The 13,113-nt window shown below is 29.3% G+C and overlaps 3 protein-coding genes across 3 annotated transcripts, besides 4 other annotated features; all 3 read right to left on the bottom strand.

Moving 5' to 3' along the window:
- Window positions 1–216: 216 nt before the first annotated feature.
- On the bottom strand, window positions 217–2,082 carry TVAGG3_0933610 (positive regulation of translation initiation in response to endoplasmic reticulum stress; the record flags this gene model as incomplete). The annotated part of the gene is made up of 1 exon (XM_001320152.2): window positions 319–1,824. One exon carries the CDS (start codon window positions 1,822–1,824, stop codon window positions 319–321), a length of 1,506 nt encoding a protein of 501 aa, XP_001320187.1.
- Window positions 2,083–3,336: 1,254 nt separating this feature from the next.
- Window positions 3,337–6,326, bottom strand: TVAGG3_0933600 (uncharacterized protein; the record flags this gene model as incomplete). Its single annotated transcript, XM_001320151.1, has 1 exon — window positions 3,471–4,682. The coding sequence occupies one exon, from the start codon at window positions 4,680–4,682 to the stop codon at window positions 3,471–3,473; it is 1,212 nt and encodes a 403-aa protein (XP_001320186.1).
- Window positions 6,327–6,762: 436 nt separating this feature from the next.
- On the bottom strand, window positions 6,763–8,895 carry TVAGG3_0933590 (uncharacterized protein; the record flags this gene model as incomplete). The annotated part of the gene is made up of 1 exon (XM_001320150.2): window positions 7,567–8,565. One exon carries the CDS (start codon window positions 8,563–8,565, stop codon window positions 7,567–7,569), a length of 999 nt encoding a protein of 332 aa, XP_001320185.1.
- A 172-nt stretch (window positions 8,896–9,067) lies between these two features.
- Window positions 9,068–9,320: a mobile genetic element.
- Window positions 9,321–9,782: 462 nt separating this feature from the next.
- Window positions 9,783–10,621: a mobile genetic element.
- A 399-nt stretch (window positions 10,622–11,020) lies between these two features.
- Window positions 11,021–11,992: a mobile genetic element.
- A 243-nt stretch (window positions 11,993–12,235) lies between these two features.
- Window positions 12,236–13,064: a mobile genetic element.
- Window positions 13,065–13,113: the final 49 nt, after the last annotated feature.

Here is a 13,113-nt window from a genome sequence, read left to right as displayed (position 1 = left end):
AGAAATATTCTCCATTTATATCTGTGAAATGGAAAATCTTTAGATAATTTTAGAATATTTTTTAATAATTTTCCCTATAACCTTATTTAGTAATAAAATAATCTCATGCGCATTCAGTATGTATCAAAAACTTACGAATTCTGCAAAATTCTGAGAAATTTTAATATAAAAATTTCAATTTAGAGAAATAAAGTATGTTGAAAGAATAGTACATTGTTTTTTCAATAGAAAATAGTTTTACATAATGAAATACCATTCGAATTTTTATATATAAAAAAATAAGAAAAAATAATTTTGCAAACAATAAAAAGAAGGCGATTAAAAGTTGAACTGAAACTGGAAACCACCACCACCACCTTGTTGGAAGAAGATTTTTCTTCCTCCGCCTCCTCCACCCTGGAAGAAGTTAAATCCGTTGAACAAGTCGTTCAAATCGATTTCTGTCTGCATTCCATTGCCTTGGTTATATTCAGGATGTTCAGGATCAACTCCGTTATCATACATCTGCTTCTTCTGTGGATCAGATAAAATATCGTAAGCAACGTTGATCTTTTTCATCATTTGCTCGGCGTCTTTCTTCTCTTCTTCACCACGATGTCTGTCTGGATGCCATTTGATCGTAGCCTTTCTAAATGCGGTCTTGATTTCGCTTTGTGTTGCAGAACGTGGGACTCCGAGGATCTTGTAGTAGTCGACCATCGTGGCCTCTCTCTTCTTCTGCTGGGCTTTGTTCAATCCGTCGTTCGCGCGCTTCAAATTTCGGTTTTTACGAAGAGCGGATTGGAAATCGTAGATGGCGGCATCAAATTCACCATTCTCTAGAAGTAGTTCACCACGTTCGATCTCGAAATCGGCGCAATTCGAGTAATTTGCGATGGCTTCGTTGAGGAAAGCCATTGTAGCGTTTTTATCTTCTGATTTACGAATAAGCTGTAATTTGATGAGGTTGAGATTCATGATAATCTCTGATTGGCCGCTGCAATACTGATATGCGAGATCATAAAGTTTAGAAAGTTGTTTTTCGACTTCTGGAACATCTGGACCTTGTAATGCGCGCTTTGCTGCGATGTAAGCATGAGTCATTTCTCGAACATGGCCTTTTGCAGCACGATATTCCTTTGGAGCTCCTTTTGTCTTCATTGAGTCAGCGAAATGCTTTGAGGCTTCATCAAGGTTGGCATTGCATGTTGCAACGATACCGAGATGGTAATGTAATTCCATATCGTTTGGAAAAGCCTTTGGAAGATCTTTTGCAACTTCATTGAAGCGCTTGTAATCATTGAGATCCCAAGCAAGCTTAGCTCTCTCAAGTTTTAAGACATTGGAGCTGATGCAAACTTCTAAAACTTTATCGAGGTATCTAGCGGCATCTTGGAGCTTCTTATACTTAAGATGGTTTTGATATTCTTGGTAATATTGATACATCGTACTAACATCTCTCTGAACACGCTGGTTTTGAGAATTACGAGCATCATCAGAAGCATCCTTGAAATTTCCAAGTTGCAAGTTAGCACGGGCTCTAATTTGATAGCATAATAACTTTTCGTCGCCTGTAATCTTCCTATTGCCAATAACGAAGGTGGCTTCTTTTTTAGATTCTTCTGACATTCCCATATGCAAAGCGCATTGAGCTCTCAGGCGAATTGCTTTTGGATCTGCAGCTTTGTAGTTGTCACCAATTAATTTGCCGGCAGCTTCATAAGCATCCCAATATTTATTAAAGTGCATAAGTTTTTCAATGTTGCCAATTGGAGTATCTGGAAACTTCTGGAAGCCTCCGATGTCAATTCCATTGATTGTAAAGAAGCAAATCAAGTAATACATTAAAACAAACATGCGGCCAAATTATTTGATTTGAAAAAAATTTGACACAACAAAAATCAGAATAAAGACATCAAAATTTCGGATTTATTGATTTTCAGAAACTCGGAGTTCAAAATTTTTCTAAGCAAGTTTAGTCCATAATCCAAAATTATATCCGCAGAATTCTGAAAAATTGAAAGGATTCTATCATAAACACGTATAAATTATAAAATGACTCGAAATAGAGAATTATGGACAATAGAGACCAGGGCATCCTTTTCGACTTAAAACATATAATTCCATCATACCTTTATTGATAATTCACATTTTAATACTTCATTCATTTTGTGATGAGACCTAGAATAAAAACAAACTATTAAATTATTTAAAATTTCTACAAATAAGGGTTTCGTTTTGCTAAAATTGTCACTTTTATAGCATATTTGTTTTTGGATGTTTTGCGAAACCAAAAAAAAAACTATGATATACAATGTGTGTGTAAAGAAAATACTTTATTTACTAGTTAAAAAATCATTTGGTATTGATCAAGTTATTTTTTCTGGATAAGATATTATATGGATAATTGGATAGAAAATACAATTATATAATCTTGTACCTGGTTTAATTAAGCTAATTGTCATCAGAAACTTGTAATTTTTATGAATTTCAGATTTTCTTTTCATTACTGCTTTTCTTAATAGGTCAAGTTCTTATTTACGTTATAAAGTATGATATTTACAAATATCAAGTTATCATGTTTTTTGAGAAATTATGAGAAACAAACAAAAATGAAAAAGATAGGAATAGCAATGAATAGTGATGTGGGTATAGAAAATGTAAGAGATATGAATGCAAAGCAATCAGTATTTAGGATATTGACCATAGATTTCGAAAAAAAAATGCTGCATATTGAGCGAAAACTATGATTATATTATAAGGCTGTCATTTAAAGCATAATGAAACTATTCCCTTTTCATTTTAATCGAATAAGATAGTAAAGATTTTTGAATTAGCTAGAAACTGATGAGATGTTTTCACAAATCAGATTTTTAATCTCTATAATGCATAATTCACTCAATATCTCAATTTTGATATTGCGAGATATTTTTGCTATCGGTTTCGCAATTTTGACACAATAGCAAGAGGGTTCTATAAGCATTATTATCAACGTAGAATCTGAATATCATATCAGAAAATGTCGCAAATCTGACATTTACCCGACCAAATAGCAAAAATAATTGAATACTTTTCGCAAAAACTTTAAAAATCGATAAAAATACGAAATATAGATATTAAAGAGACTTTTTATATAATATTCATAAAGATTTTCCAATAATATGATACCGCAAAATTAAAAAAGTGACGTCTTGAGTGGAGTCAAAGGTCGAAATTGCTAGCTAAATGTTTTTTTAGCGAAATTGCGTATTGTACGTTTTTTTCGCAAAACGAAACCCTTACTACAAAAAGTAGAAATACTGAGAGATACATGAAAATAGAATAAAATTGATAATTTTTTAATAAGAGTGTAGTATTGCATGCAGAACTATCTAAATCTGAAGAACTACAATATTTGAAGAAGCACCCTATTGCTCTGCACATTCAATTTAAAGGACGTCCCGAATTCTATGAAATATTATCAATGTAATATATTAGATAGTTTATTAATTTTACCAAAATCCAAGCAAATGAGTAAAAAGAACTAAACCAATAGAAAATTTTCGAGAATATCCATCCATAACTAAAATTTGATCAACATATTTGAAATTTAGATACTTATGATCTGAAACTTTTTGATCATCATCAATTGCAAATAATTCAATAGAATGATTTCCAAATTGTAATGGAACCAAATTAATTCTTTCTGAGAAATTCATTGTGATATTACTATAAATATTAATATTTGTCAAATCAATAAATGAATTTTGATCTAATTTGTATTTTATGGTTAATCTTCCTGTTTCGTCATCATCTTGAACTATTCCATTCAATGTAAGATGTTTACTGACCTTTTTAATATATGTCTGATTGTCTTTATTTGTAATATCAATAATTGGAGAACTATAGCAATACTCAAAAGTTTTCCGAATACATGATGATGATTTATTGTTTTCATCAGTTGCAATTATTGATACAAAATGAAATGATTCATTAAGTTTACATGGAAATTGTAAATCAATATTAAATGGATGTTCTTCTATATTAACAATATCAATTATAGTTTGTTTGATATCAATGTCATCTATAAAACATTTAACAGTGACTTTTCCAAGTCCATCTTTGTCAATAACAGTTCCTTCAACATGAAGAGTTTTGTTGATACCTCGTCTATATGGACCATTATCAAAGAAATTAATTGCCAATTCTGGTGAATTAAATTTATACAAAAAGATGAGTTCTTCTAAATTAGATATTTTATTATGTTCATCATAGCACCAAATTTGAATATTGTGATGACTTTCTGAAAGTCCTGATGGGAAATAAAATTTTTCTGAGAAATAGTATTCTTCATTTGAATTTATTTCTTTTGTTGTTAATAAATTTTGATCTTTTGAATCAAGTTTATACATTATAGAAATAGGACCTGTACAATCTAAATCTTTTATCGAAAAATCAATAGTGATGTATTTATCAGTTGTTCGATAGAATGTGTTAAAATTAGGAGATGTAACACTAATACTTGGTGAATTAAAGAGAAATTCAAATGTTTTTGTGTATTTTCTTGATGATTTTCCAAAACTGTCAACAATCCAAATATAAATAGTATGACTACTTTCTGATGTAAATGTATCAAAGAATTCTGATGTTGAAATATCAAATGAAAATCTGTCTTCGTTTATTGTTACTGAATCAATTTTTTGTGATTGCATGTTATCTATCATATAGAAAAAGTCAATTTGTGTTGCACCATTATCATTAGAGAATGTTCCTGAAACAGAGATAAATGTGTCAACTTTATTGTAATAAGAAGATAGAGGTTCTTTTGTAACAATTATTGATGGACCACTTAATATATATGAGAATTTGATTGTTATTTCATTAGATTTCTTATTTTGTTCATCGATACAATAAAGTTTGATATTGTGTGTACCTTCAAAAAAGTTTGTTGGAAAATCAATTTTGTTTGCAAAATTTTGTTTTGATGTTGATGAAATTGTTAATGATGTTAACTGTTTTTCGTTTGTATTGTCAAGATTATAATAAATTGTAACTGTTCCACTGCCATCTAAATCTTCAACTTGTCCTTCAATCAATATGAATGTGTTTGTATTCTTTCGAAGTTGTTGATTGTCTGGTGTTGTGATATATAATGTTGGTTTGTGTGAAATGTATGTGAATTCAATATTAACTTCATTAGATCGTTCTGAACTTTCATCAATAACATAAAAAATAATATTATGTGTACCTTCATTAATATTTCGTGAAATAGGAATATAAATGTCAATCGATGTTGGTGATGAACTGATAATGAATGTGTTTTGATATTTGATTGCATTAGAACTATCAATAATATAATATAATGAAAATGCGCCTGTATGATCTAAATCAACAACTTGACCTTCAACATGAAAACTGATATCATTTGGACATTTATATATTTCTTGTTTATTTTGTGTTGTAATAGTTAATGTTGGTTTATTTGTTATATAAGTAAATCTAAATATTTGATATTCAGAATTTTTCTGCTCATTGTCTGTAGCCCATAAATATAGTTCATGTTTTCCTGCAGTAAGTGTTAAAGGGATTTCTAAACTTTCTTCAAATTCTTTACGAGTTGATATAGAATATGAATTCAATTGATCATTTCTAGCATCATTATCAAATTTATAATAAATAGTAATTGAACTGTCTCCATCATAATCTGTTACACTAGGGATGCGACGGTTTTACGCCATGACCGTTTAAAAATAGAATAATACGCCATTTTTGGGGCCGAATGGCGGCTACTTCGTACCCGCCATTCGGCCGAATAACAAAACAATACAAAATTATCGCCGTCCCTTTTTTTCTTTTTTTTTTCTCTCTCTTTCTTTTCTCTTTCCTCTTTTTACTCCTCTTTCTCTTTTCATCATTAAACGTAGAAAGATATATTAATATTATTTTAAAATTAAAAAAAAAAATAAATAAAGTATAATAAGTAATTATTTCGTTATCGATATATATATGTAAAGTGATAATCTGAGGATAATCTGAGGAGGAGTCTGAGGATTAGACCGAGGAGTAGTTTGAGGATAATCTGAGGAGGAGTCTGAGGATTAGACTGAGGAGTAGTTTGAGGATAATCTGAGGAGTAGTTTCAGGAGTAGTCTGAGGACTAGTCTCAGGACTAGTCTGATGAGGAGGACTCTAAGGAGTAGTCTGAAGAGTAGTCTCAGGAGGAAGATCTGAGGAGGAGTCTTATGAGGAAGATCTGAGGAGTAGTCTGATGAGGAGGGGTCTAAGGAGTAGTCTGAGGATGATGAGTAATCTGATAAGGAGTAGTCTGAGGATGATCTGAGGATAACCTGATGACTAGTCTAGGAGTGGTCTAATAAAAATGTAAAATATTTTCAAAGAAAAAATTCTATGAATTTTATATTTTAATTCTTAGCATTATACTGAATAAAATAAACATAAATATCAAAATTTGAAATTGAACACGCCAAAAAATTGATAATCCACATTCAATATTTTGTAAGTGGCGTACTTTTTGAATACTCGCCATACGCCTTGGAGTTCTCAATTTTGAATTCGCCTTTATTTGGGCGACCTCAGAAAAATACGCCATTAAGAAAATATTGTATGAGATTTTAAATTTGAACACGCTCTACCTTAAGGAATTAAATTTATTAAGATATATTTATATATAATAAACGATTACTTAAAAAAAGTATTTCATCGCTTATGTAAGTTTCAAAAAAATCACGAAAATAAAAAAATCAAGATTAAAATTTTATTTTTAATTTTTGAATTTCTCAAATGGCGAAATTTTTGGGCGAACAAAAAAAAATGTACGCCCGGTCAAATGGCGTGTTTAACGCATCCCTAGTTACACTGCCAATAATTTTGATTGTTTTATTTATATTCTTTTTTAATTCCATATCATTTTGCAAATTATCAATATTAAGAATTGGCTTATTATGGTTGAATCTAAATGATTTATATTTAGTATCACTATTATAATCTTCATCCCTTGCGTTCAATGAAATCGAAATAGTTCCTTCACGAAGATCATTTGGAATTGTGATATATTTTTCAAATGATACAGCATTAATTGATGAAATAGAAACTGTAGTTAATGTTCGATATGTGTTATAATCAATGGAGTAAAAAATTGTTATTGTTCCTTTACAATCTTTATCTTTAACATTGCCCCAAATTTTCATGTTCATATTGAAGTTTCGTGTAAATTCACTGGGATCAATATAAAAACCAACAATTTCTGGTGCATTTGATACATATTGTGAAACTAAGAAATGATATTTTTTATTTTCTGATTTCTTTCCTTTTTCATCAATTGCCCATATTGTTATATCATATTCACGATTTGGAAAATTATTTGGAATTTGATAATTAAAATTAAATGGATATTTAGTATTTTTATCTGATACGATAATTGATGACGATGTCGCTTTAATAGGTGTTTCACTATTAAAACAATAATAGACGTTAATAGAACCAATTCCATCTAGATCACTAACTTTTCCTTCAACAAAAATTGTGTCATCCGTTGTACCTTTTAAATATGATGAACGAGGAGCTCTTGTTATTTCAATTGAAGGATTATTATAAAGATATGAAAAATTTTTTTGTAATTGTTAGAGAATTTTTATTTGCTTCATCTGTTGCCCAGATATTGATGTAATGACTGTTACTTTCTGGGAAATTTGATGGAAATTCAATAATTTTATAAACAGGATAAGATGTTGTTTGTGAAATAGTTTGTGTTTGTGCAACAGCTTGATTTTGTCCATCAAACTGATAATAAATTGTAACTGTTCCACTGCCATCTAAATCTTGAACACTTCCGGAAATAATAAATGATTGACCATCATTCTTCTTGAAAACTTGATTGTCTGATGTTGTGATAAATAGTGTTGGTGCATTGTAATTAAAAGTGAATTTGATTGTTATTTCATTAGATTTCTTATTTTGTTCATCGATACAATAAAGTTTGATATTGTGTGTACCTTCAAAAAAGTTTGTTGGAAAATCAATTTTGTTTGCAAAATTTTGTTTTGATGTTGATGAAATTGTTAATGATGTTAACTGTTTTTCGTTTGTATTGTCAAGATTATAATAAATTGTAACTGTTCCACTGCCATCTAAATCTTCAACTTGTCCTTCAATCAATATGAATGTGTTTGTATTCTTTCGAAGTTGTTGATTGTCTGGTGTTGTGATATATAATGTTGGTTTGTGTGAAATGTATGTGAATTCAATATTAACTTCATTAGATCGTTCTGAACTTTCATCAATAACATAAAAAATAATATTATGTGTACCTTCATTAATATTTCGTGAAATAGGAATATAAATGTCAATCGATGTTGGTGATGAACTGATAATGAATGTGTTTTGATATTTGATTGCATTAGAACTATCAATAATATAATATAATGAAAATGCGCCTGTATGATCTAAATCAACAACTTGACCTTCAACATGAAAACTGATATCATTTGGACATTTATATATTTCTTGTTTATTTTGTGTTGTAATAGTTAATGTTGGTTTATTTTTAACAACAATTACTTCGAAAGAAACTGAATATAACCTGTTCATCGTTCCTTCACCAATTTTAGTTACTTTCAAGTTTAAGGTATTTGATCCTGATTGTAAGTTATCAGGGAGAGTTATAGTTTTACTGAAATCTTTTTCAGCTGTTTTAGTAGCAAAAAGAAACTTGATGATATTGCCATCAGAATAATCAAGTTGGATCCTTCCATAAGAAGTATCACCGTTAAATCCGTAATTAATCACATCAGTTCCTGAAATAGTTTCATCTTTTAATGTTCCAGTTAAAGTCACTTGTTTATCAATATTTTTAGTTACAACATTTGGAGTTAGTACTAGATTTGAAAGTGTTGGAAAAGGATAGATATTGTTTCGTACCGAAATGGCTAACAAAAAAGTGACAGACAACCTTAAATTGCGCGGCAATTTTAATTAAAAAAATAAACATTAATTTTTGTGATTGATATTATGCATTTTATTTATATTATATAAGATTTAAATTTAGGGGAAAAATTGGAAAAAAAAATAAGATTGGAAGTCTTTAGGTAAGAAGGAACGGGCAAGAGATATATAGTGTACCTATATACATCTTGCCCTTTCATTCTAAGTAGAAATGGGAGAAACTTTGTCCGCATCATAAGTTATGCGGACAAAATTTCTCCGATTTCTAATGGGAATTGCAGGCTATGAGGCACTGATATATAATCAGTACCTCATAGCCTACAATTCCCCTTATTAGACTTCCAAACTTTGAGTTAATGTCAAGACATTAACTCAAAGTTTGGAAAACTTCTCGTAAGAATCAATCGTCAAAAACCTCGATTGCAGTTATATTCATTGTGTTAAATTTGATTTATTTTGAAATTTTTATAAATTAAATTTATATAACATAAAGCGTTATGAATTAGTATTTCCATATGAATTTTATCTCGAAAATAGTAATTCTGTACAGTTATATTTCAGTTAATTTTGGAAATTTCTAGGAATACTTTAAGATAGTATGATTATATATAACTCTGCCTTCATGATTTATTTTAGCTTTCGCGCAAATATCAGTTAACTTAACTCCATTATTTGATTTTGTGATGGCTTCACAAAGCCAATCAATATCAATCTCTTCTGGAGAATGTCTTCTCATCTAGAATATTTTCAATACTTTACATACAAACATTTTTATTTCTAAAAAACTTTTTAATTTTTTCTAGGATATATGAATGAAAATAGTTAGAACAAGACTTTGAAGCTCAAAACATTAAAAATTATTTGTTATAGACCGAAAATAGATTTTTTCGGTTTTCTCTTCAAATAATTGAAAGAATGATACTATTATAGGTTTATTATATTATATAGCATATAATCATGCTATAGCCGAAAATTATAAGTTTTGAGAAGATTGAATATAACACAAATAAATTTGAATGTAAGTTAAATTGCTTGTTGTTTTTAATAGGCATTTAATGAGAAATCCAATATTGCAAAATTCAAATTGAATGATTGAAAGAACAGAAAAAGTCATTCTTTTCAATTTCGAATATGTTTCATTGTATTTATAATTATATGGCAAATAAGATATTTAAACTTGATTTTTGAAGGAAAATTCACAAAATTGAATAAATTCAAATAATTTTTATTCAAAAATAAACTAGTTATTTGAGTTTAATACTAATTATCTATTCAAACTACAAAGTTTGTAATTTAAAATATTTTGTGAGATCAGATTGAATGAATTCAAGGTTCTTTTCAATTAATATTAATGACCATATTACGCATTTTCGAACATTCTAAACCAAATATATAAAAATGGGAGACGAATGTTAAATTTGCTAGACATGGGGGAGTTGTCTGCAAAGTTTTAGCTCTTATCTCTAACAAAAAATTAATTTTTAAAAAAATGACCGAATACGTTTCACAGCGAGAAAAAAATAAAAGGCAAGATAGAATTTTCTAGACATAAAGAAGTTGTTTACCGAGTTTTAGCTCTTATCTCTAACAAAAAATTAATTTTTAAAAAAATGACCGAATACGTTTCACAGCGAGAAAAAAATAAAAGGCAAGATAGAATTTTCTAGACATAAAGAAGTTGTCTACCAAGTGTCAGCTGTTACTTCTTCTCAATACTGATATATAAAATAAAAATCTTTATTATTTATTTAACCTTTATTGTTTCATTAAACTTCATTTATTTTATATTATAGTTTTATTCTTTTAGCTACTTGTAAAATAATCTAATTTTATATCATCATTTTACCGGATTATTCTTCAGTACATCGATTGTGTATCTAAAATAATATCATTATCCTTATTCTGTTTTTCCAAAATTCTTTTAAATATCTTTTTTGGTTAGATTACTTTATACTTTTTACTTTTATTTTTTAATTTCAAAAAAATTTGGTGATTGTTCTATTCTGTTACAATGTGCATTATCATATTCTAATGAATTATTCATTACATACATTTAAAAAAACTTGTTAAAAATGAAATTAAAAAATTATGTTTATTATTACGCTGTGAATGTGTCAACAGCGGTCATGCCTGTATCTGTATCCCATATTTGCCACAACCTTTCTGTATCTGCATTTGTGTATTTCGGTTTCAGCTGATACATTTGATTTGGCGTGTAATTTGTTCCAGTTAATGGATTAATTGGGAGATCTTCATGCGGTGTGTTATTATTGTACTCCCAAATAAAGGCAGGAATAGCCTGAATGCTTTGGCAGCGCTCCAATGTCGGCCAGAATCTCTCAATCTTCCCATTTTGGTAGGGAGAATGAGAGTCTGTATGCCGCCATTGGACGCCCCAAAGATCAAGTAGATCTTGAAAGGCGCCCCTATTTTCTGAACCGTTGTCGGTCCAGAAACAATAAGGGGCGCCAAATTCAATGAAGGCGGAAGCCGCAACGTTCGCTGTCGTCGCTGCTAGCATATCTGGTATTTGTATACACGCTAGGACTTTGCGGCTAAAATCGTCGATTATGCCATAAATATACTGGCCACGAACACCCCTAAAATAATGAACATCTGCGTGCCAGATAAGATTGGGTGAAAGCGCCCAATATCTTACTGCTGTTTCTGGCCCGGCATGCTCTAATCGCGTCTTGGTGAAATGATTTTCTTTGAAGTATCTGCGTACTTCTCTATAAGATACATCACTTTGTTGTAATTTCAAACGTTTCCATTGTTTTGTTTGACCAAAGGGAAAGGCCCAGTGGTCATGTATCACAGCAAGAGCTTTGATTTGGTCGTAGGGATTGACCCTACGACCTTTCTTGCCTTTAGGCAATGGGATATTCTGTAAGCTAAATTGATTTTGTAAAAAAGATTTTGAAACATCTAAATATTTGAAATCATTTGATTGAAGGGTTGGGGCGATGGGAACATGGGTGCAAGCTTCTTCCCATGTCATTTTACCTTTTTCAATCTGATTGGAAATACCAATTAGGTAAATTCGATCGACATACCCTTTGTAAGGATTCATTCTAATGAAGTACGTTAACAATCAAAATATTCTATAAGTGTCTAGTATGGAATTCAAAAGAATAAAGAAAATGGTAACGTAAATAAACGTATTATGAAATAATTTATAATTAAAATGAAAAAAAAGAAAAAATAATAAGTAAAGTGACTGGAAATGAAAATTAAAATCAGTGTAAAGTTTTATTTTTTTCTCGCTGTGAAACGTATTCGGTCTTTTTTTTAAAAATTAATTTTTTGTTAGAGATAAGAGCTAAAACTCGGTAAACAACTTCTTTATGTCTAGAAAATTCTATCTTGCCTTTTATTTTTTTCTCGCTGTGAAACGTATTCGGTCATTTTTTTAAAAATTAATTTTTTGTTAGAGATAAGAGCTAAAACTCGGTAAACAACTTCTTTATGTCTAGAAAATTCTATCTTGCCTTTTATTTTTTTCTCGTGTGAAACGTATTCGGTCATTTTTTTAAAAATTAATTTTTTGTTAGAGATAAGAGCTAAAACTTTGCAGACAACTCCCCCATGTCTAGCAAATTTAACATTCGTCTCCCATTTTTATATATTTGGTTTAGAATGTTCGAAAATAATATGGTCATTAATATTAATTGAAAAGAACCTTGAATTCATTCAATCTGATCTCACAAAATATTTTAAATTACAAACTTTGTAGTTTGAATAGATAATTAGTATTAAACTCAAATAACTAGTTTATTTTTGAATAAAAATTATTTGAATTTATTCAATTTTGTGAATTTTCCTTCAAAAATCAAGTTTAAATATCTTATTTGCCAATAATTATAAATACAATGAAACATATTCGAAAAAAAGAATGACTTTTTCTGTTCTTTCAATCATTCAATTTGAATTTTGCAATATTGGATTTCTCATTAAATGCCTATTAAAAACAACAAGCAATTTAACTTACATTCAAATTTATTTGTGTTATATTCAATCTTCTCAAAACTTATAATTTTCGGCTATAGCATGATTATATGCTATATAATATAATAAACCTATAATAGTATCATTCTTTCAATTATTTGAAGAGAAAACCGAAAAAATCTATTTTCGGTCTATAACAACATTAAAAATTATTAAAGATTTGTATAATATGATTAAAAATGGGAA

This window comes from Trichomonas vaginalis, chromosome I (assembly GCF_026262505.1).
Source record: "Trichomonas vaginalis G3 chromosome I, whole genome shotgun sequence".
In the NCBI taxonomy this organism is placed as follows: domain Eukaryota; phylum Parabasalia; order Trichomonadida; family Trichomonadidae; genus Trichomonas; species Trichomonas vaginalis.
The sequence above is the reverse complement of the archived record's forward strand: the minus strand, read 5'-3'. Positions and strand labels throughout refer to the sequence as shown.